The 24,774-nt window shown below is 47.6% G+C and overlaps 1 protein-coding gene across 7 annotated transcripts in view; it reads right to left on the bottom strand.

Moving 5' to 3' along the window:
• LOC122922016 overlaps nt 1–24,569 on the bottom strand; it is a 34,999-nt gene extending 10,430 nt beyond the window's left edge. For 3 of the 7 annotated variants that reach the window (XM_044272410.1, XM_044272413.1, XM_044272412.1), the window contains exons 1-23: nt 24,461–24,569; nt 23,486–23,545; nt 23,103–23,177; nt 21,435–21,525; nt 19,717–19,853; nt 19,405–19,527; nt 19,244–19,313; nt 19,083–19,151; nt 11,656–12,723; nt 10,742–10,784; nt 9,865–9,898; nt 9,745–9,783; nt 9,383–9,442; nt 9,129–9,281; nt 8,475–8,538; nt 6,818–6,901; nt 3,559–3,654; nt 3,349–3,444; nt 1,328–1,414; nt 1,099–1,191; nt 766–858; nt 407–499; nt 29–121 (exon numbers count right to left, since the gene is read on the bottom strand). In XM_044272410.1, coding sequence (XP_044128345.1) covers nt 29–121; nt 407–499; nt 766–858; nt 1,099–1,191; nt 1,328–1,414; nt 3,349–3,444; nt 3,559–3,654; nt 6,818–6,901; nt 8,475–8,538; nt 9,129–9,281; nt 9,383–9,442; nt 9,745–9,783; nt 9,865–9,898; nt 10,742–10,784; nt 11,656–12,723; nt 19,083–19,151; nt 19,244–19,313; nt 19,405–19,527; nt 19,717–19,853; nt 21,435–21,525; nt 23,103–23,177; nt 23,486–23,530 — 2,806 coding nt within the window. In that variant the 5' untranslated portion in view covers nt 23,531–23,545; nt 24,461–24,569. Of the gene's footprint in view, nt 1–28; nt 122–406; nt 500–765; nt 859–1,098; nt 1,192–1,327; nt 1,415–3,348; nt 3,445–3,558; nt 3,655–6,817; nt 6,902–8,474; nt 8,539–9,128; nt 9,282–9,382; nt 9,443–9,744; nt 9,784–9,864; nt 9,899–10,741; nt 10,785–11,655; nt 12,724–19,082; nt 19,152–19,243; nt 19,314–19,404; nt 19,528–19,716; nt 19,854–21,434; nt 21,526–23,102; nt 23,178–23,485; nt 23,548–24,460 lie in introns of those variants that run through there. The other 4 variants (XM_044272411.1, XM_044272414.1, XM_044272417.1 and 1 more) reach the window with 3 other exon arrangements.
• Nucleotides 24,570–24,774: the final 205 nt, after the last annotated feature.

The raw sequence follows: 24,774 nt of genomic DNA, 5'->3' as shown, positions 1-24,774 counted from the left end.
ACTAATACAAATCAAAACTGTGAGATACCTGAATATCCGCCCTGGGCTTGTCCTTGGAGATTTGGATTGGCCATTCTGGAGCCAGGGAGTCGCGGATTCGGATTGGAGCCTGCTCCGGCGCCTGTAAACATTATATATGTACATACATTGTAATTGGCTCTCAATGTATAGACACACCGGCATTTTCAGCTCTTTACCCCATCTGACCACACAGACATCATAACGAGAGAAGTTAACAAACCTCACTGGCCAATACTATGGGGGAGGAATGACCGCCTTCGTGATCACTGCTCCCCCATTCAGCAGCACAACCCTGATCACACAGGGGGGAAGAACTGATAACGGCCCACAAATTGTCCAGTCTAACAGTGGGGTATTACTAATACAAATCAAAACTGTGAGATACCTGAATATCCACCCGGGGCTTGTCCTGGGAGATTTGGATTGGCCACTCTGGGACCAGGGACTCGCGGATTCGGATTGGAGCCTGCTCCGGCGCCTGTAAACATTATATATGTACATACATTGTAATTGGCTCTCCATGTATAGACGTGCCTGCATTTTCAGCCATTTTCTACATCTTACCATATAGACATCATAAAGGGAGATGCCCTGCTCAGACACCACACTGGCAAATACTATGGGGGAGGAATGACCGCTATTGTGATCATAGTGCCCCCACACAGGGGGAAGAACCGATAACTGGTCCACAAATTATCCCGTCTAACGAGGGGGTATTACTAATGCAAATAAAGACTGAGATACCTGAATATCCGCCCGGGGCTTGTCCTGGCGTACTTTGATTAGCTGTTTTGGGGCCAGGGAGTCGTGGATTTGTATTAGAACCTGCTCCGGAGCCTGTAAAATTAGTAATACATTTATTAAAAGGGTTTTACATTGTAGAGGGAAGAAAAGTACAAGGCCTATGACAGGTATATTCCAATGTCGGCCTGCTAAATTTACCATCCACTACTGTAATGTACCGATTCCAATTAATGGGTGGAAAAAGCAATCTAATGATTGCCTCTTTAAGTCCCCTAAGGGGCTAAATAACATTATTCACAAATCACACACATCTCTTTATGACTATTTAGTTACCCTGAGGTTTCTGAAGCTGTTGAACTAGTGGCCCCAGACCGGACACAAGCGCTTTCTGGGAGAAGGCCCCTTGCTGGGGCTGGGTCACGAACCCTGTGGAAGAAAAAGGGTATGAAATATTTATGTCTACATTACTGCGTCATCTGCCAGGCGTAACGAGATGCGTTTCTTCTTATGCCCAGACCAGATTGTTACCCAGTATACGTTCCCTTCATTACAGTATAATTACCTGCTGCTTCAAGTAAAGGTGCAATACTGCCGGACACTAGCGCCTTCTGGAAGTTGGTCAGTGGCAGAGGCTCGTTGACTGATTGTGCTGCAGAAAGGGTGTAAAGAGATCTAGATTACTGAAGGATCTGGAGATGGATCGACTAGGACACAGGATTTCCAATCAATTACAGGTCCTGCACCTTCTGCAAGGTATAGTGGGGCGCAATTGGGACTGTACTGGACTGTAACCCAGGATATGTACAACCAAGACTTATAGGGCATCTGTCATCACATAACAGCATAACAATCCAACATACTTTTTAGATGCTTTTTTCTCCATCTCGATGTGTGGCCCCATTCGAGAGACATTAGCATTTTTATTTTATGCATATTAGCTTCTTGGTGCAACATGGGCATTGCCCTTGCACCTAAAGCTCTATTCAGTTTCCCTGATGGCCAGCTCCGCTTTTCAGTGACCTGGTCAGCCAGTGTCGACATAAACATGTCTGGTCCTGAAGTATCGCCCTGCATGTTCTCTGCGATAGGCGCATGCACCGTACAGGAACTAATGGGGCATTATTAATTCTGGGGGGCACTAATGGGGGCATTATTAATTCTGGGGGGGCGCTAATGGGGGCATTATTAATTCTGGGGGGGGGGGCGCTAATGGGGGCATTATTAATTCTGGGGGGGGGCGCTAATGGGGGCATTATTAATTCTGGGGGCCGCTAATGGGGGCATTATTCATTCTGGGGGCCGCTAATGGGGGCATTATTCATTCTGGGGGCCGCTAAAGGGGGCATTATTAATTCTGGGGGCCGCTAATGGGGGCATTATTAGTTCTGGGGGGCCGCTAATGGGGGCATTATTAATTCTGGGGGGCACTAATGGGGGCATTATTAATTCTGGGGGGCACTAATGGGGGCATTATTAATTCTGGGGGGCGCTAATGGGGGCATTATCAATTCTGGGGGCCGCTAATGGGGGCATTATCAATTCTGGGGGCCGCTAATGGGGGCATTATTAATTCTGGGGGCCGCTAATGGGGGCATTATTAATTCTGGGGGCCGCTAATGGGGGCATTATTAATTCTGGGGGGCATTATTAATTCTGGGGGGCACTATTAATACTGGAAGCCACATTATCAGATAGCAACTTAACACCCCATGTTAAGCCTCGCCCTCACAATCACACCCCCTTTGGGTAACTTGGCTGGTATTTTTTGTTGGGAAAGGTGGCAACCCTATCCTTAATGCACCTGTCATCCATACTCTAGAATGACATCCATTTAACGGACATGTCACCAGAAAATCATGGACTATATCATGGCTGACTTATAGCGACTACACAGAGGCCAAAAATACGCTTTCTGACTACTGGAGCCCTATGGGTAGGTTTTGCATGTACGTCCAGAGCTTTACTGGCATACATGCCAAATGCTGGCTAAATCACAATGTGAACCCAGCCTTACTGAGTAGAACTTGCAGAGACAGGGTGACAGAGTTCAGCTATGATGTGGGGTGAAAAAGTAGAATAAAGAGATGAATAAGAGTTGCTTTTGAGTAGATTGGGGTGCTTTCACACAACCATATACATTTTGGAGTCTACAAAACCTGCAAATGATGGATGCGCTCCATGTGGCACCCGCATTATGTTGTGGACCCATTTTGCGGAAAAGTATAGGACAGGGATCAGCAACCTTCAGCTGCTGTGAAACTACAACTCCCATCTACAACAGCTGTTCTTGTAACTCCTACAGAAGAGAAAGGAGGATTCTGGGAGTTGTAGTTTCAGAATAGCTGGTGTGCCGGAGGCTGCTGATCCATGGTACAGGGCATGTTCTGTCTTTTGCGTAACGGATGTATGGGTGGGGAAAGCACACAGATGCAAAACGCGGCAATGAAGTCAATGGGTCCACTAAAATTTGGATGTCATACAGACCACATCGGTAATTTGCGGATCATACGGTTGTGTGAATGCACCCTTAATAGGATGTTACTGCTTCAGTTTGTGTATGCCTTTAAATCACCACATACTGACCTTGAGGTTGTGGAACTTTTGGGGCTTTACCAGACGCCCGTGCCTTCTTGGAGGTGGTCTTTGGCTGAGGCGGGTCGACTTTCTGTGCCGATGACACTGATAAAGAGATCTATGTTACAGGATTTGGAAGCATTTCAGCCCACAATGGGGGGGCTGCATTGTGACCCAGTGTATGTACAATCCAGACAATCACTTCTTTACTGCAGTTACCTGCAGGTTTTGGAACAGCTTTTGGAGCTGCCGGCGCAGGACTCCATAGGGGCGGCTTCTCAAAGCTGGTCGCTTGCTCCGGCTGCTTGACGGTCTCTGAAAGGTATAAAATAGCTACGTTACAGAACCTTCTGTGGGTCGTCAGACATAGCGGGTGACTCATCTTACAATGGGTTCCTGACCAGGCCTAATTCTGCCATGTGTCACTTGACCTGGTCATAACTTTGGAACGCTTTTACTTATCCAAGACATTCTGAGATAGTTTTTTCGTACCACATTATACTTTATGTTAATGGTAAATTTGAGACAATATGTTTTACCTTTATTTATTAAAATGTAAAATAAAAAAATACCCAAAATTTGGAAAAAATTCACTATTTTCTAAATTTGAATATCTCTGCTTTTAACAAATAGTTGACATTCAGCATACATCTACTTTATGTTACCATCCTTTTGTTTATTTTTTTTAGAATTTTAGCAGCAATTTTTGAAATTTTCAAGAAAATTTCAAAAATTAAAGGGGTTATCTGAGACTAACAAATGACCCTCAATATGCTGGGCCGCTCACACTGAATCTGCTTACTTGGCTCCCCGCGCCACCCCATCTTCCTGTGCGTGGATGAAAACATCTGGTGTCGGGGGTGAGCAGCCTCCCTATCATAGCGGGTGACACCATGTAGGCTTGTCCTCGTCTGTCATTGGCTGCTCCCCCCCCCCCCCCATAACAGATACTATCCATAAAAGACCCCATTTTAGAAACTACACCTCTCAAACTATTCTAAACTGATTTTCTAAATGGTCTTTAGGCGCCATGTTGCATTTGAAGAGACCGTGAGGTACCCCCACAGTGAAACCCCCCAGAAAGTGACATTTTGGAAACTACACCACCCTAGGAATTTTTAATGGGTGTAGCGAGCACTTTGACCCAACTGGCGTCTCATAGAATTTTAGCTGTGAAAATGAAAAATTACTTTCACAAAGGATAAAAGAAGAATATCACCTCAAAATGTGCTACTCATTTTCTCCTAAATACAGTAACACCCCAATTGTGGTCGTAAACTGCTGTTTGGGGATACGCCAGGGCTCAGAAGGGAAGGAACGGCATCTGTATTTTCTAATATGGGATTTGCTGAAATGGTTTTTAAGAGCCCTAACTTTTTCATTTTTTTGTTGACCTTGCTGTGTGAGGGCTTATTTTTTGCAGGACAGGCTGTAGTTTTTATTGGCACCATTTTAGGGTATATTTAGCTTTTTGGTTGCTTTTATTTTCATGTTTGGGAGGTGAGGTGGGCAAAAATTTTAATTTTGCCCCTTTTTTTTAACTTTTTATGAGGCTTACTGTGTGGTATTTATGATAAGATAACTTTATTGTTAACATTGATAAGATTATGGCAATACCAAATTTATATATTATTTTTTCATGTTTTATTACTTTTGCATAATAAAATCCCATTTAATAAACATCCATTATATTTTTCATCACCACATACTAACATCCATAACATTATTATTTTACTGCCAATGTAGATTTTTAAGGGCTTGCTTTTTGCAGGACTGTACTTTTTATTGGTACCATTTTCAGGTACATACATTTTTTGATAATTTGATAGTGTTTTTTTGGGAGGTGAGATGCCCAAAAAAATAAAAATAAAGATTTTTGGTGTAATTTTTTTATTCTTTTTACGGCATTCACTTGATGCAGTAGATTATGTGATTTTTATAGAGCCGGTCGTTACAGACTCAACAATATCAAATATGTCTATTTTCATATTTTACACAATAAGAGCATGTTTTTTTTTGGGGGGTGGATCATGATTTCCTGGCTATGGCCTTAAGTGAGGGCTTATTTTTTGTGGGATAAGGTGATGTTTTTATTATCATTTTGGGGTACATAAGACTTTTTGAGCACTTGATATTATGTATTTTAGGAAAAGAGGTGACAAAAAAAAATAGCTGTTGTGGCATGATGGGATAGATCATGTGATATTTTTATAGAGCCGGATGTGGCGATACCAAATATGTCTTTTTCTCTATTTTTAAATGACTTAATTGAGGAAAAGGGCTCTTTTTTACCATGTAAAACTTTTTTCTTGTTATATCTTGTATTATTTTTTTTACACTTTGTGTCCACCATAAGATCTAGGGGACATTTAACTTTTTTTTTTACACTATTGATTTTTCCAGCAACTGGGGCCGAATTGGGGGGGAATATACTCAGCTCCTGCACTGTGACCGCCGGGCCGGAGCAGCACATTACTTCCTTAGCTAAATACACAGAAGTCGTCCAGCGCGGTGTATACAGCGATCTAGAAGGCAGTGACACGGAGGAACAGTCCCTGTTTTCTCCATGGGGTGCCCTGCTGTCACCGACAGCGGGCCCCCTGCTCAGCAGTTGCACTACTCACGTGCAGCTGCGATCTCTAAATGGGCGTTCTAAAACGTCCATTCAGTAAGATTAATCCCGAATGCTCAGACGTTTATAGTCTATGGGTGGTCAGGAAGTGGTTAACACAAAACTGACCTACATGGACGTCGTCTGCAGGGTATAGTTCCTGCAAAATCCTGCAACTGGATGTCACTGTTGTCCTGCGCCATGGCCAATCACCATGGAAGCCCGGCTGCAACTGCCACGAATGGAGATAAGTCATACGCCGGAATTTTAACCACTTAGATGCTGTGGTAAATAGGGAGGGGGCTCTCTTAACCTCCCAGCAATCACGGCGTGCTGATGAATTGCTATGGCAGGTGGGGGACTAATTATTACCCCGTCAGAGACATTACCTAAGAATATTGTCCGTCAGTCTTTTGCTGGTAGGCATAATACACTGCAATACATATACTAGGCAGTGTATTATATCAGATTTAAAAAAAAATTGTTTAAAAATGTATGTAACAAAAAAGTACACATATACGATAATGCCATATATGTAACAAACTATCAAATTATATTATTTAACCAGCATGGTGACCACCATAAAAAATTTATCCCATTAAAAGTTATGGATCTCAGAATATGGAGAGTGTACAGAAGCCGTAACACGTAACAAACCTACACATATCTGATACTGTCAGAAACGTTCCGCTGAAAAATACAACCCGTCCTACCTCAAAAAGCTATACGCTGTCAAAAATACAAGTTATGACTCTTAGATTGGGACAAAGCAAAAAAAAAAAAAAAAGGGATTCTTAAGGGGTTAAAACAGGATTGAAGCCCATTATGCATGCAACCCAGAAAACCGCTTTATTACTATAGCATTACCTTGAGGTTTCTCAGCAGTCGGTTTAGGTGCGGTGACGTTCTTCTCGCCGGTCACTTTCTTAAACAGTTTAATATTCTCCAGTTCTGGAAATTGATGTTAGTGAAAGGGAAGTGAGGAACAGAATCAGACTACAAAATACTCGTAGTACTGAAATCAAGTGATTCGATTTATTTTCAGTGTATAACCACTGGGGGGGAGCAAATGGCCCCATCAGTGGAAAACCCCTGCCTATACACTCTACTAGGACATATGGCTTTGTCCTGCTTGTAATTCCCCCCATTACAATCAGAAATATCTGCTTCTACCCTGGCATACCTAAAAATGTCACGGCTGACCGTTTGTTTCAGTAGGACCCCTGTACTTGTACATTCTGGGTGTTGACTTTGGATCCATAGCCTCCGATCCATCAATATCTACCTAACCAACCTGTATAGTGACAGCTACATGAGGACATGATTAGATCCACATTAAGTTTTGAATGACTCCTGAAGGCTACAGTAGTGCACCCTCAGGCTGTGGACCCGAAACTACAAGTAATTGTAACCCTGTAATCAGAGGTCGCAATAACGCCTGTACAAGCGTCATAGACGCCTTTTCAGGCAATTTTACACTTTGAAAAAAGGCTAATGAGTATGAATACGCATTGAGGCTTTTCATGGTGTTAACCAGCGCACTGCACGCTGTGAATCTCATGGGCAGTACAGCAATACTGCTGTTACCCAAAACATCCAATAGCTGAGCTCCTTACTGGCAGGTGTAGGGTTGGCAGCAAGTAAGGAGCTTGTTATTAGAGAGGGAGGCTAATTTCGGCGGGCTACTTCTCCATGCCGCTTCAGAGTCCCTGACTGTGTAGGCTAACTAGTGGCTGGCAGAGGAAAGATCCATGAAGACGGGAGAGCTGCCCGTGAGGAGGCCAACTGATGTCTGGGGACAGCTGATAAGGAGCGCGGACGGACAGCACAGTACTGATCTTTGCTCTGCACCGGGGTAATGGGATCACTTAGAGTGCAGTGTGGAAGCATTCTTCTGACTGCTGAGCCAGATGCCGACATCATGATGCCAGACAAGAAGTCATCATACCTCTCGGGGTCTTGACACCGGAATGTAAAGTACGATGCTGAACTCTCCTGTGTTCTCCCTGTGTTAGGTGCTCAGCCAGAGCCTGCTGGTGCAGTGATCAGTGAGTCCAGAAGCTGAGCATCTGAGTCAGGACTCACTCATCATTGCACCAGCAGGCTCCAGCTTAGGTGCTCAGCAAGAGCCTATGGATTAACTGATCACTGCATTATATTTTAAATATGATGGAGAAAACATGAGTTTTTAAATTGCACAAGAGTCAGAAATGTAAAATTGTCTAAATCTGCCATTTATGTATAGAAGACAATTCTAGAGCAGACTGGTAACAGGTTCCTGCATAAATAGCACCCTGTTATTTAGGCCTATATGTTATATATATATTGATTAATTCAACTTTTCGTACTCCTCTTCAGCTGAAAATACTCCTCAAAAACAGTAAGGGTATTTTTACGCTTTCGGAAAAAAAATGTAGTGCGACCTCTGCCTGTAATAGATATATGTAAAAACTGTGCATTGAAGGGCCTCTCGTACATCTCTCCCAGCTCTCCTTTAAATGCACATTCGGTCTTAGTACCTTACCTGTACTTTTCATGGTTGTGGCAAATATGTTATCCTCTTTACGTTTCTTAAGCTGTAAAAATACCTAGAACACAAAATATAGATGGTTATACATGAGGGAAAGTGGAAGAAGTTGTACACAGCAGATCAGAGTGTAGAGAGGGGAGAAAGCATCTAAGGAAAGATTGCATAGAATGAAAGGAAAGCAGACAAAATGCTGCTTACAAATGTAGAGACAAAGCATAGCACCCATGATAGACTCTGCAAGGGAGCGAGGAGGGAAATCACATGGTCAGTATCAGTGAGGAATCATTCCAAAAACTAAGCTGTGCTGATAGATGATAGCTAGTGACGGCAGCAGCATCCTGGACACACAGATCTATCATGTATTACTGGGAGGGACACCCCCACATGATAAAAATCTAAAACCAGTAGTACATTAACATGGCCGTTGGGGTATCTCCATTTGGTTTGATCAGTAGCGGTATTGGTGCTTGGGCCCCCACCTATCATAAGTTCAGCTCAGCAATTGAAAGCCCTGCAAAATCCTATCAAGTGGTTGGTGGTGGAAGTGGAGGGGGAACTGCACTAGCTACACCAGAGGAGGTCACAGAAGGGACAGGAAGGTCCCTGACATGAGGACAGCTGGCAGGGCAGTCATACATGACACAGTACCTTCTTTTCTTCTTCCAGCTTCTGTTTCTCCTGTGAAATCCACTTCTGTAATTCCTCCTTACGCGTTTTGTGACGCATCATAGACTCAGACAACACTTTTATGGCTTTCAAGATGAACTGAACATCTTCTTCATCGCCGATGTGGTAGGTTTTCTAAGAGAAATGAGCGAGGGATGGAATGAACGAGGCCGCATCAGACAAAGGGATCTGATACAGAGAACACGTCATGTTATCGGACAGGCCGGTCACCTTACCAAGAAATCAAACAACTCCTCGTTGCACCAGAAATCCTCTGGTTCACCATCGCTGAACTCCTAAAGGGAACAGACATGTTTGTTAGTTCTGCTGTACAGACCCCTATACAAACGTGGAACCCACACCTACGTGACACTGATAGCACAGGCGATATGCCGTCAGTGCCTGAGAAGGACCAACCCCTTTAACATCACTGTATATAGATCGGATTATATATACTGAAGTGAACGAGCCTTAAAGGGGTCTGTCCATTCCTTTACTATGCTCCGCATAGGCCATCAATATCTGATTGGCAGGGACCAGTTGCTCGGTGTCGGACCCTGGCCGATCAGATATTCTATACTCATCAGTTAACTCTTACCATGCTGCACACTTCCGTGTCACTGTCACCATCCTTTTCCTGAAAAACATGAAAATCGACAGGTCATCACTTTCCAAATATAACAGGTCATGTGGTTCAGTCGGGAATCCTGTTGCTTACCTTCTTCTTCTCCCACGGGGGAAGGTTTCCGCTGCTGCAACACAAATAAATCCATGAAGATTTCAGGAATTACACGGGGGTTCAATAGCAAATAGAATTGTTAGCAAGTGTTGTGGCAAGTCGTTAGGGACTACCTCGGGGACCCTCGCTGATTAGGAGACTTTAGTAGCCCCATAGAGATTATAAGGAGATGCAGCATGCATACTCGACTGCTGCTCTATTCAAACGGGGGACATGGCACTCATGATCTTATTAAGATGGTGAAAAGTTGACATTCTGGGACAGACGATTTAAAGGTCAACATAATACAAATTGTAAAGTCCTATAAAGACTGGAAGAAGAGTCAGAAGCCATGATAGTCAGAATTCATGGCACTTCCACTAGGCCCTCTATACCACTGGACAAGATAGCATCAATGCCAGGACATAACTAGATTGTGTAAACTTAAAGAGATTTGCAGAGATTTATTTAACAAATGACCCATCCTCTGGATAAGTCATCAGTATCTGATCGGTGGGGGTCCAACAGCTGGGACCCCCACCAATCAGCTGTGAACGCCGCAGCCTTCTCTCAGTATATGCTAGGCCAGTGATGACACATCAGTCACGTGGCCTAGGAGCAGCTCAGTCCCATTCAAGTGAATGGGGATGAGCACAATAATAAGCACAGCCGCTATACAATGCAGGAGTGCTGATGCTTTCTCAAAACAGCTGATCGGCAGGGGTCCTGGTGTCAGACCCCGACTAATCAGATACGGATGAACTATCCTGAGGATAGGTCATCAGTAAAGAAAATAAATAAATCTTTGAACAGATTCCAAATCTGAGTAACCGATGCGCCCTCTAGTGATCTCCAAGTGTATGCCCTCATCGCTTACCTGGACCCTCCTAATAACGTTTTTTCATGAGCTGCCTTCAGTTCTGTAGTGAAAAAGGACAGTATGTTCAGTAGGAATATATTACCAGGTTCCCCGTAAAACTAAAAATCATCAAGTCATTGAACTAACAAAAAAAAATAAAAATAAAAATCTATTGAGCCATTTCTCATTGCTATGCACAACAGCTGAGAACCAGCGCGGCTGCTATTACCATATTGTTAGGATATGCCACCACTTTACGAGCAGTGGAGGACCTGCCTCTGGGACCACCACTGATCCTGGGAATGAAGGAGCTGCAGTGATACCTATGGCCGCCTACACAGATGCACCCTGGCAACATTCTCTTGTGCTGCACTCCCCCCTCGCACAGTGGATGACTGGAGTGCTGCTCTAAAAGGGGCTGCGACCTCTTCATTGTCAGGATCAGTGAGGGTTCCAGAATTCGGAACCCCCACCAATCATCAAGTTATGTCATATCCTATCAATATATGCCATCATTTTAAGAGATGGGAATACCCCTTTAAAAGTGAGAGTCTGTCAGCAGTTTTGACTCCTTGAGACTTCTAACTGCACTTTATAGGTGACAGGAAAAGCGGTGTTAAACATATGATGAGTGATAATGATGCCTGCTACGGCAGTCTCCTGACGGGATGCTACGGCAGTCTCCTGACGGGATGCTACGGCAGTCTCCTGACGGGATGCTACGGCAGTCTCCTGACGGGATGCTACGGCAGTCTCCTGACGGGATGCTACGGCAGTCATCTGCTGTATATAGTGCCGATGGCAGTTTTGAGGGGTCAAACCTGCTGACTCTCTTTAAAAGCCCACAAGGGGTCACCCAATTTGCCAAAAGCTCAGAAATCTGTGCGACCATGGAGTGACACACTCTGCTTCTGGATCTCAGATGAATTTACCTCGAAATGAGATGCCCCCCGTGGGCAACATGAACCGCACATCAATGTCACCACAGTCCCCAAGATATGTTGATCTGTTTCTATTCGCTCTATCGCGGGGATCTGGCGAGCGGTTTCGCCTCCTACTGTGGTCCCTACTGTCACCAGAAGCAGAAGAACCTTTATAGTCCCCATCATGGAAAAGCGAGGGCCCGCCACGAACACCGATACACCGCCTCAAATCCAAGTCTTCAGCTGCATCTTCAGGTGTTGGACCTTTTCCAACCAGTGGAAGTGAAGTTCCAAGTGGCGGTGCAGCTCCAGCAGTGGGCGGTAATGGGCGTATCTGTTGATACGGAGGGACGGTATTTCCAAGTGGTGGAGCACCTCCAGCAGTAGGTGGAAACGGGCGTTCTTGTTGATACGGAGGAACGGTAGTTCCAAGTGCCGATGCAACTCCAGCAATAGTCTGAAATGGGCGTTCTTGTTGATACGGAGAGACAGCAGCTCCAATTGGCGGTGCAGCTCCAGCTGTAGTCAGAAACTGGCGTTCTTGTTGATAGGGAGGGACGGTAGTTCCAAGTGCCGATGCAGCTCCAGCAATAGTCTGAAATGGGCGTTCTTGTTGATACAGAGAGACACTAGCAACACCGTGCTGAGCTAAAGAACCAACTCTGTCATCAGGCAACATGGCTGCACCAGTGCCATATTGCCATGCCATGCCGCCTCGGGTGTCTTGTTGTAAATTTGGAATGTCTCTGTTGTCAGACAGATATACTGAGCCAAGTTCACGGTACCTGGATTGGACATCACGGGCTCCGTCTAGAACTCTTGCATCGTCTCTACTGTCGTGCAGAGTCGCTGGTATACCGACACGGTGCATGCTCCTGGCATCGAAATCTTCACTACAATCAAGTACCTGGGTTCTCTGCCTGTCTAGACTGTCACGGTAACGGTCCCGTTCCCTGGATAGAGAATCATCTCGTCGTCGATAATCATCTTCTTCTTGAAGCATCCGTGCCCGGGCTCTGCGCTCTCTCCTCAATTTATTAGTTTCCCTGTGTTTTCGTCTGCGTCTTTTACGTGCAGCTGTAGAGGAGAATGAGCAGAGGGAAGTGCGATATGTGAGGGGGTTGTACAGGGTTAAAAAAACATGGCTGCTAGCTTTAAAGGGAACCTGTCACCTCAAAACACACATATAAAACTGCCAGCATTACCTTATAGTAGCCCCCAGTCTGTTCATAGTCATATGTTTGATCCAGTAGTCTGATGCTCAACAGCCATCAGCGCCATCTTGCCGGTCAGCTTCACGCCAAGGTAAGCACGCCCTAACCATCCCCTCTCTTGTTTGACTGACAGCCAGAAGTCTCGCGCATGAGCGGTGCGCTCCTTGGTAAAGCGTGATCCCGTCTCCTGCTGATGGCCAGCTTTCAGCGGCGTAAGGCGCATGCGTGAGACTTCTACGATCCCGGCCGCACTTCAGGCAGTAAATCAAACAAGAGAGGGGACGGTTAGGGGCATGCTTACCTTGACTTAAAGCAAGGAAGCCGCCGCTGCCCCCTTGACATGAAGATGACCGGCAAGATAGCGCTGATGGCGCTTAAAATATAGTTTTTTTTTAAGCTATTGAGCATCTGACTACCGGATCAAAACATACGATTATGAACAGACTGGGGGCTACTATAAGGTAATGCTGGCAGTTTTATATGCGTTTTTGAGGTGACTGGCTCCCTTTTAAAAACAAAAGCACCTTCCTACAGTCGGGATGTGGCATTGCAGCTCAGATCTATTCACCTCAATGGAGTTGAGCTGCAGTACCAGACATGACCTATGAACAGGGGTGGAGCAGTTTCTTGCAAAAAGCAAAAAAAAAATATATTATAATAATTAACCAGAATTGAAAATGTGCAGGCTTATGAACGTCAGTATATACCGGGCTGTTCTTGTGAACATTTGGTGGGGCATAAATGTGTATGGAACGTCTGTATGGATTGTAGATGTAGGTGTGCAGAATGTGTACTGAGTGTAAGCAAATGTCTATGTCCATGTGTGTAAAGGGTATGCACGTGGGCACACCGTGTATCTAGATGCAGAACAGTGGAGTGCGAGAGTATGTAGGCGTGATGAAAACTTATGCAGGTGTGTGGAGAGTATGTGGATGTATCAGGACTTCATGCAGGAATGTGGGGCACATATGCAGGTGTACAAACCATCACATATGCAGGTGTACAAACCATATGTGGATCGTATGTAAGAGCGTGTGTGATATGCATGCAGGAAAAATGAAGTGTGTGTGGAATAAATACAGGAGTGTGGAACATATGTGTGGAGTGTGCGCAGGAGTATGAAATGCGTGTGCAAAGTGTGCGCAGGAGTATGAAATGCGTGTGCAGGAGTATGAAAAGGAGATTTTTGTATAACTTACCAGTAAAATCTCTCTCGCTCTTCATTGGGGGACACAGGAACCGTGGGTATAGCTATGTCCTCTAGGAGGCGTTGACACTAGTAAAAGCTGTTCGCTCCTCCCCTGGCAGCTCTACCCCCTCCAGCCTGGAGAGAGAGCTTCACTGTGTGCACAAGCAGTAGGAGAAGCAAGCCAACCAAAAAAAAAAAAAAAACATGGAACACCAACCAAGACCCAACGGGGTTCTAACCAGAACAGCCACAACTGTGGCCGAACAACAATACTGGGTGGGTGCTGTGTCCCCCCAATAAAGAGTGAGAAAGAGATTTACTGGTAAGTTATACAAAAATCTCCTTTTCTCGCCAATATTGATTGGGGGACACAGGAACCGTGGGACGTCCAAAAGCAGCCCACAGGGAGCGAAAAACCACAGACCCATGGAAGCAAGCATCCCTGCAGGCATCTAAGAACTGTCGCCTGCAAGACCACGCGGCCCAAGGCAGGGACCGCCGATGCATAAGTATGCACCTGGTAAATGTTTGTGAATGTGTGTAAGGAGAACCAGTAGCCGCCTTACACAACTGAGCAGCCAAAGCGCGATTCCTCCGAGCCCAAGAAGCGCGCACCGATCTGTGGAGTGAGCCGTGACACCTAAGGGCGGAACCCTGCTCCGGGCGCGGTATGCTTCAGCAGTTGCAGACCGAATCCAACGAGCAATCGCCACATTGGACGCCGCCAATCCCTAGCGAGGACCCTTCGGAAGACAAAAAGGGGTTCTGTACGCCGGAAGAGACTGGAGGCTGCTAAATACTGATCGGAGCTCTGACAACGTCCAAAAATCTTCTGCAGGGTGTGAAGGAGAGGAACAGTGAAGGAAGGACAATGTCTTAATTGATACGGAAGTCAGAGACCATCTTCGGGAGAAAAAGTAATGAGCCGGAGAACCGCCTTATCCTTGTGAAGAACCAGGAAGGGCTTTCCCAACTCGGACGCCCGTCTGATGGATGTGATAGCCACAAGAAAAAACTACCTTCTAGGACAGGAGCCGGAGTAAGAACTCCTGCAAGGGCTCAAAAGGGAGACGACTGGAACGCTGAGAGAACTATATTCGGATACCAAGGCGGTAAAGGACGGTACAGAGGAACCGTATGTGCCACTCCCTGAAGGAAGGTTTCCATGGCACCAGGGAAACCAGAGTACGCTGGAAGCTGCCCCAGGATAAAAGCGCCAACACCTGACCCATCAAGGACTAAGGGCTAAACCAGGTCCAACCCTGATTGTAGAAAGGATAGGACCGTGGGGAGAGAAAAAACTGAGTGAGGTGATGTCCCGGCTCTCACAGAAGCCCAGGAAGGACCTTTAGGTCCTAGTAGATCCTGGGCGATGCAGGCTTCCCTGCCTAGTGCAGATGACATCCGCCGAAAACCCTCTCCACGTCAGAATGGCAGTTTCAATAGCCACGCTGTCAACCAAAGACCCTAAATGCTGATGTAGGACCGGGCCCTGTGAAAGAAGGTCGTCTCTGAGTGGCAGTGACCAAGGGACGTCTCCTAGAAGGAGAACAAGGTCGGCGTACCACGCGCGACGGGGTCAATTCGGAGCGACTAGGATTTGTCGGAATGTCCGTCATCTTGATCTTCCGTAGAACCCTGGGAAGGAGGGGAAGAAACACGTAGGGAGAAAGAACTCCCGCCAAGGAGAAATCAGGGTGCCCATGTTGCAAGCTTCCGGAACATTGGCTCTGGAGAGAAAGGTGGGAAGCTTTCGTGTAGATACCGTAGCACACCCAGACCAATGGAAGAGTCCCTGTAGAAGGAGGGATGTGGGGGCCGCCACAGCCCACCAGTCGGGACCGGAGCGTGTCTGGAATGGAAGGCCACCAAGTGAATACCCCGTGCAATGCAGATGAGGGAAGGTAGTAACATAGGAACTACCAAGGCATGCGGGGTGTCTATGAACCATGATCCAGAGGAGGAAAAAGACAGTAGAAGAATAGTCTAGGTCTAAGTGCATTCCCCGTCTGAGACCGGCGCTATACAGGATTAAGTTGCAGTGCAAAAAATAAATAAAAAAAATCCACCTGAGGGAAGCCAGGCAAGGGGACTCACACTGTATTGCTAGCCCTATACCCCAGCAGAGGGGACCACCCGCAGAGGCCACCGAATTCAGTGCTAAAAGAGTCAACTGCCTGACAAAGAGCTGTGCAGTAAGAACACAAGCATGTAGTGGTAACGCATTACCGCTCCCACAGTAGTAGCCAGCGCTTACCCAGTCCGCACAAAACTGAGGGGGAGGCCTGAAGCTAGCCGCAGAAGCCATGTACCATACTGCCCCAGGTAAGTAGAGCTAACCTTAAAAACTCTATCTGGAAGGGCGCTGAATAGGCGCAACTGCCAAGGTAGCGCCAGGGTAGTGCCCCTACCTGAGGGGGATGTCCCACTGCAGCAACCACGAACTCGAGCATTAGCGAAAAGCTGCACCTGAGGAGGAGAACAAACTGTAGCAGCTAAACCTGAGTGCCAGCATAACCACTGTCCAAGAGAAGGGGGAGTGGTGGATAGAGAATACGGAGTCAGTGAAGCACTCAACTCGCTGGAACGTACTCACCATATATGTGCAATGGAGTACGCACTACGTATTGATGCGGACAATATCATGACCGACTGGAACAACGGGGGCCCGTGGAGAAGGGGGTCTATAGGACACATAAGTGATGCTAGGAAACCCCCTGAGAAGACAGAGGATGTTCTAATCATGCGCAAAACCAGCACCAAAGGAAAGGAAGGATACAAAGAGGAAAAGCCACTGATGGCACCCATATAACACTAGAGTAAGAGTACTGGCACCTGCGAGTACCAACTGTTGCCACACCCCCTTGTGAAATAAGCAAAGGCACCTAGAGCTGTGGCGCCACAGAATTGCAGCATCTTAAGATGTTTAGTTATTCCCCACTAGTGGATCACTTGTGGAAGGGGTTAATGCAACAGAAAAGCCCGGTGACGTGCAACACTCCGCCTATGGAAGGCTGAGCGTGACCCAGGGAGGAAGGGTGGGGGTGCGGAGATATTCGAGGAGAAAGATGTCCTGCTGTGGCACGCTTGCGCGTAGGGCTACCCCTCAGAATCTCGTCCCTGGCAGTTGTGGACTGCACAGGTGGGGACTTATCAACCAAACTACCTAGGGGGTGGAATGGGAACTTCTAGAGGTCTCTCCACCGGATCGCGAAGGCGGTGCATTATCAACCAAACAACCCCCGGAGGGTGGATGGGAGGTTCCAGCGGACCCCCACTGGATTGCGCAGGTGCAGGATTATCAACCAACGACCCAGGAGGGTGGATTGGGAATGTCTTTTTTAGAAGTCCTTTATGGAATTGCGCAGGTGGAGAATTATCAACCAACGATCCAGGAGGGTGGATTGGGAATTTCAGAGGTGCTTTACTGTATGGTTGACTGTATTATCAACCAAACGGCCTCGGAGGACGGATTGGAAATCCTGCAGAGGTCCTTCACTGGATTGCGCAGGTGGAGAGTTATCAACCAAACGACCCGGAGGGTGGATTGGGAATAATTCAGCTGACATCCACGGGACTGGCGAAGGTGGAGAATTATCAACCAAACGGCCCCGAAGGGCGAATTGGGAACTATGCGAGGTCCTCCTTATCCGAAAAAGGACACGGGCCCAGGCTTGGACCACACAGACAGGGTGGTCCTGCTGTGATGAGGAGGGGGACCCGTATGAACACACATTTAATTATTATTTTTTTTTAACTAGGAAGCCGGCCTCAATCACAAGAGGCAGGAAGGGGTTAAATTCCTCAACATTATGGCACACTGTACTAGAGGTAGAACCCCAGTAATCAGATGCCGGCCTAAAGAAGTGGCTGGCCAGGAAAGGTTAAGGCTGTCTTGAGGACCGGTGGGCGGAGCTCAGCAGGTGTCTAGGGGAGGGGGGGGGGGGGGGAAAGTAGGACGGGAAGAATTTGCGCCAGAGTTGCCCCCCCCCCCGCGCAGGTGGAGAGCCATCGAATTAGGTGCCGGACGGGTCACATAGGGGCCACCTCGTGGCCCAGGCAAATATCAACGTGGGCCGGGCAGACAAAAGCGCAGGCCGGAACACTGTGCGGTGCACGGCCGATCGCGTTGCAGTTATCCCCCTTCGAAGCGGCGCGCTCGCACTGCAGCGCGTCTGCTCCCGAAAGGGGTGGATCATGCCGGTAGGTGTGGGGAGCGGAAGCCTCCTCCGCTCCCCCTCTGCATGCCTGACCGAGCGCCCAGCCTCCCGCTGTAGAACAGTGGTATTAACCCCCTGTGTGCTTTGTAAGGGGGAATGTGCAACCTGATGGCGAGTCCTAAGACCTATTGATTTACACAGACAGGGTGGTCCCACCAAAGGAAACTATTGGCCATCATGGAGTCTTGAACCCCCGAGTATAGGCTGGCCCTGCTTGATAATGACGAGGGAGGGGAGGGTTAAACATACTTACCTAGTCCCGTGCACTCACCTCATCTTCTGTCCTGCCGCCATCTTCACCCTTCCTCTTCTCCAGCAGGGTCACCCCTTCAGCTACTGGCACCGTAGTGGCAGGAAGCTTGACTTGGATGGGTGACCCTTCCGCTGGCGGGATGCAGGGGAGCGAGGCTGCCCTGGTTCACCTTGTATTCTTGTGGGGAAGGAGGCAGTGTGGCGGACAAACGCTGGCGTGCTCCCCGGGAGAACAGGGAGGCGATGCGACCACTGTTTCCCATCTGAAAAATAATAAAATAAAAAAAATCTTCAGGGAGAACCCTGGTCTTGCCTCCTATTGACACTAGAAAAAACTGAAGGTCTCTCTCCAGGCTGGAGAGGGTAGAGCTGCCAGAGGAGGAGCTAACAGCTTTATCTAGTGTCAACGCCTCCTAGAGGACATAGCTATACCCACAGTCTCTGTGTCCCCCAATAAATATGGGCGAGAAATGTGTGTGGAGCGTGCACAGATATGCATGTAGAGTGTATGCCGTGTACATGTCACATACAGCAGTCTGATAGTGCTGTGACCTCACTCACCTCTCCGGACGGGGGACATACTTCTTCTGGAATCCACGCTCCTGGAGTCTGAGGAACTTGATTTGGAGCCTGTGGAGATAACAGATCAGTGATAGTCACTATGGGGAAGAGCATGTACAGGGAATCACCAGGAGGGGGCGCACTCCCTGCTCTGAACGCACCCTCAGAACTGCTCTCTGAATCACTGTCCTCATAGGGTTTATGTTTCTCCACATAAACTTGATCCACAACCTACGGGATAAAACACAGATATATAAGAGAGCCGCGCCTGTATTATCACCCCCATCCTCTCCACATTCACTGCAGCAGGAGGAAAACTTACATTTATCTTCTTCCTTCCGTGCGTCTGCTCAATGGCCAGGGCATTATTAGCTAATTTTCGGTAACTAGCTTGATTTTGCACGTCAAAGTCGGCCTCGATCCCCATAATAGGGTGATGCTTCACCTGCAAGACAACATTCGACATGTTCTTCCTAAAACTGCGCCACACAGGTCGTGTGAAGAGCTGCAGGTCAGTCCCATTAACGTTAATGGAGCAACAGGCTGTCCGAAGTGGCGTCTTGCCCCCCCGGGGGGGGTCATATGATCACATCTCTCAATGAGTAACACAAGAGGGTAAATGACTAGTCCTTACCAGGTACAAGACTCTGTGCCGAATTCCCACAATGTGAAAGAAGATTTCATCCGACTGGCAGGCAGTGTCACACAGCTGGCACTCATACATGCGGACGCCATTGCTATCTTCTGCGTATTCATAGATGTACTCAAGACCTGGCAAAGACATCAGGGAGTATTAGATGGGTACAGGGCATGCCCCCTCCTCCACAAATCTGGGAAGCGCAAAATCATTTAGAGTTCTGAGTTCAATTTGGTCCTAGCAGTGATGTGACCTATTCTCACATTGAGTAATGCTACATCACTAGGACAGTCTGGGGTATGACCAGTAGGACCACCGCTGATCCTGTTGGTGTAGCAGTGCATCCCCGTTTTTTCCAGCACGGTGCTGCTGCTGGCCACCCGGAAGCTCAGAACTGCAGCTGGCCTCATTCACGTCAATCAAGCTGTGTTGCTCCCGGGTGCTGCCCCCTTACTCTTCTTAGGTCCCAGCGGCCAGATATCACACCCTGGCAACATACCATCACTTTATAAGGTTGGAATCCCCCTTTATGGCATCATGATTGGCAGAGAACGTCACTGATCACCACAACAAGTCCCTCAACCAACCTTAGCACTTCTCAGGAGACCTTCCCATATATTTCCACAGACGGGTTGGATGCTGGAGAATGAGGAGCGGACGTGCCCTGCACAGGAACACCGTGTCCACATGCTTATGTTATTTTATATTATCAACAGCATTTAGGTTGTAGTCCAGGTTGTGTCAAACATACATATCTTTTTCTCAATATTAGCCTTTGGTTATCAGGAGATTCCTGACAGAGGTATAAATTAGAGGTGAACTGTGGGCGTTGTGGAGATAAGCGTGGCGAGTCCCGTCATGCTTGCCGACACATTATGCCCACCTGGGTAGAGGGTCTATACCTCTGACGAGGTACAGCCTCCCCATATATCCTGCACACATGACCTTGTGTTAACTGCCATACTCCGTGATGGCGCTGCCCGCATCTCAGCACTAATGGACATGCGCGCACGGCAGAAGATGTTTCTACCAATGGTAAAATGGCCGCCCGTATGGCCTATAGTTAGAACGCATGCTCCACATACAGCACTCTGTGACCTCATGCCGTAGGTCCTTGAAGCAACCTGGCGCTTGCGCAGCAACAACTTCCGAACGCCAGGTTTGGCGATACCCTGCAGGAACACGCGGACTATGTCATTGTCCCTTCTCTCTGTTTGGCAGATTTCCATGCATCGCATCACTCCGCCCACTTATATATTAATTGTTGACGCACACACGTACTCCAGTGATGGCACTTTTTTCTGTAATTTATTATGATCGCCAACATGTATGCACTTCACCTTTATATGGGTATGTCCTCACATGGACCATATGCACTTTATATGAATAATTAATTTTTTATGTATTTGCAACATTCTATTTTATGCTTAAATAGTTTATTGCTTTGTTGATTATTGTATGGAGGGGTTGGAGTATACATACCCCATGATGCACTTGTGTTCACTGCTTGAAAAAGGCTCTTTGTATGAGCTGAAACGTTGCCTATACCACATGGGTGAATAAAACCACCCGTTTTTTACCTGGAGTGCTGCCCGGTTTCCTATCTAATATATAGATATATATATAGTGCTGTAATCCCTTCTTTTTAGCGATGGGTCACGTTCCACCCCATTGATCCCCCTCTTATACACTCCCCATACTTAGGGCTTACTCACCGATCAGGGATTCCTTTTTGCCCGTCTCTGTGATCTGCTCGTTCAGCGTCTTGGTGTTTTCCAGATAAGACATCTGCGTTCGCTTTATCGACTATAGAAACAAAAGTCAGAGTGAGATTTAGAACACCAAAGCTTCTGGATTAGGATTCAGGCAGTTCTATAGACTCCAATGGGTGAGGACACGCTCAGAGATCAGAAAGTGCACAGGAGGATCAGACATGCCACGGAGGTGGTACCCTTGCATCCAGTGTCCTGGACACTTCCACGGTCCCTCTGCTCTAGCAGTCTCCTGACTGGACGCTAGTGCTGTCACTGCAGACAGCCCAGGACACTGAATACAAAGGGACCACCCTCTATAGCAGGGCTTGACTAATTTCCTTGGAATCTAGGAGCTAGCTAAAAAAGTTAGGAGCCAGGGCGGAGCCGCGTTATAAAGCCCCCAGTAGATGCCCCCATAGTGCTCCCCCCCCCTCTTGTCCATAGAGCCCCTCAATAATGCATGCCAGTACATAGGGCCCCCAGTAGATGCCCCCATAGTGCTCCTTCCCCTCTTCTCCATAGTGCCCCCCATAATGTGCCAGTATATAGGGCCCCCATAATGCTTCCTCTCTTCTCCATAGTGCCCCCATAATGTGCCAGTATATAGGGCCCCCATAGTGCCCCCCCATAATGCTTCCCCTCTTCTCCATAGTGCGCCCCCCCATATTATGCCAGTATATAGGGCCCCATAGTGCTTCCCCTCTTCTCCATAGTGCGCCCCCCCATATTATGCCAGTATATAGGGCCCCCACCCCCCTTTTTGCCACAGTATACTGTAAATAATAAAAACAATAAACTCATATACTTACCTTATGCTGCTGTCAGTGATGCGATGCAGGCCTCTTCCGACCTGTGTCCTGCACTGTACGGCTCAGGCGGCGCGATGATGTCATCGCGCCGCCTGCACCAGCATCTGATAGGCTACAGGCCTAGTGCCTGTAGCCCATCAGAGGAACGGACAAGGGAGACTCCTCTCCCCTGCTCCTCCGCACCATTCATTTGTATCACTGTCCTGATGACAGCGATACAGATGAATATGGAGATGAGCGCTTCCACAATGGAGGCGCTCATCTTCACTCCTGCTGCCTCCGGACATAACGGGCCCCTCTCCGGCGCTCCGCACCCGTCGCCCGTGCACCTTTGAAAATACCCAAGCGCCATTAGGATTTGTCGAGCCCTGCTCTATAGCATATGCAAGTTACATTTCTTAGTCCTGCAGACGGCCTGGTCATCACCCCAGGTATGCTTACACTGCTCCCCCGTCATCTATACGGTGCCGTCAGCAGCTCTAAACTTCTGACTCCCTTTAAAGAGGCTGTCCAGCCCCTCTCTCCTGTCCGATCTGACTGCACATCAAGTGGGACAACTGCCAGAACAACAGTCCAAAGTCCAGCAAGTATTATGCACGTGTCCAGATTATTAGGACGTGCACAAAATTTGCTTGGTATCGGACATTTGTGACGCCTGGCACGAGGCAGTTCTCCTCAAGCGAGGTCAGATCGGACAGGAGAGAGGGGGTGGACACCCCATTTTAATGCTATTTACTGTCAATAGAAGCCTTTACTTTGGGCCACGTGATAAATAAACATTATACAATCTGGAAAAAAAACGTCCTTTTAAAAACCTCACCATCATAAATTTGTGGAAAGCCCCGTTGAAGTGTTCGGCTTGTTCCCTTTGACTGTCGAACTTGGTATCGCAGAGCTGCAAAAATCGGAGAAAACGCCAATTAGTAAGATGCAGAGACCGGAACGGGCACGTGGACCACCACCTACCAGGTGTGGGGAGAGGGACACCCATGTTCAGGCTGGCACCTGTGTAAACCACACACTGCAAGCAAGTACGATGCCCCGAGACCTGGGGGGGGGGTGAAGTCTACAAACTGGAGAATATCTGTGGGTGCAATGACCCTTTATCGTATGTTCAGTGTCACGCCAGCAGATGTGAACACAAGACCCGGCCTTCCATATACAGAACGGCACTTGCTGTGGAAGCTGAGGCCTGGTACTTACGTGGCACGTACGCCGGACCTTCCTTTTACTCCGTCCTCTGCTCATGGTTGCTTTTCCAACCTAAAAAAATATATATATGTAAGGTTAGAAGAGGGGCATGGTAAGAACGCTCTATACTGTACAGCCATTACTAGTGGACCTCTAGTGTGATCCCCACTGATCAGGAGAATGGGAGTGGTGGTCACTACCACTCTGAGATAGCGGAGCGGGGTACTCCTGTGGAGATGAACGGAGCACTAGTGTGCATCCATTCAAATGGGAGACATAGGGCCCCGGTCTCATGACCATCAGCCCATCATCACTGATCCCAGGTGACAAGTGTAGACAAAAAAATCTCTGGGGCGTCAGTCTCAACCTCCAGTGGCTGTATGATAGATATGGGGGTCCCAGAGGTTACACCCCCCACCTATTAAATCCAATTCATATGCCATCTAGAGTGCCCCTCGTGAAATATTTCTACAGTCAATGCCAGTCATCGGGTCGCCTCATTATGTGATCTGAATAACATGAAACCGCGTCACACTAGTCCTATTAAAGGGGCCCCTGGACATACTTATGTAAGGCCAGAAACCTGCTTCCTATAGAAAACCAATCAACTTTCCCATAGGTTGTCATTAGAAATTCCGTCCCGGTCCTCCTGAAACCGGGGTCTTACCCAATCTATACGGCCGGGGTGACTACAGGTCCAGCGGTCATGTGACACTGTCACATGTCCACATCCTCCAATGGCTGCACACAATACATACGGTACTGGATGATGTGACCAGGGGCGGCGGTGACATCATCACGAAGACTGCGGCAGTATTTCTTACGGTGTAAATAATACCATATAGGAGAAACATCATGTATGACACCTCTCATCACCTCATATACGTTTATATACATTCACTGTCTGCATCATTTGTATCAGTTATACCACAGGGACAATGACAGACCCTACACAACCCCAGGGGCCCAAACACCTCGGTAACTCACCTTTACAACCCCCAGACACAAAAGTGGATCTTCACCCGTCCCTCAATGCCCAGCCTCCAACCTCCGCTGAGCGCCCAGCAACTCCGGCTAATCAGCGCCGCCTCAGTGTCTCCAGTGCAGGCGCCATTTTATCAGCGATAACCCGTTAGGGCTTACGGCGGCAGGACTCCGACAAAATGGCGGACGACAGAGACTTCCGTGCTCCACAGAGGAGATAGTCTTTCGCATTGCAGTAGAGAACCACTTCCGGGTAGTAGCTCAATGACGTCATCAGTAGGCGTACTTTTAAGGGCCTGCTCGTTCTGTTTATTGGT

The sequence above is a fragment of the Bufo gargarizans genome, chromosome 11, assembly GCF_014858855.1.
Source record: "Bufo gargarizans isolate SCDJY-AF-19 chromosome 11, ASM1485885v1, whole genome shotgun sequence".
Taxonomy (NCBI): Eukaryota; Metazoa; Chordata; class Amphibia; order Anura; family Bufonidae; genus Bufo; species Bufo gargarizans.
The sequence above is the reverse complement of the archived record's forward strand: the minus strand, read 5'-3'. Positions and strand labels throughout refer to the sequence as shown.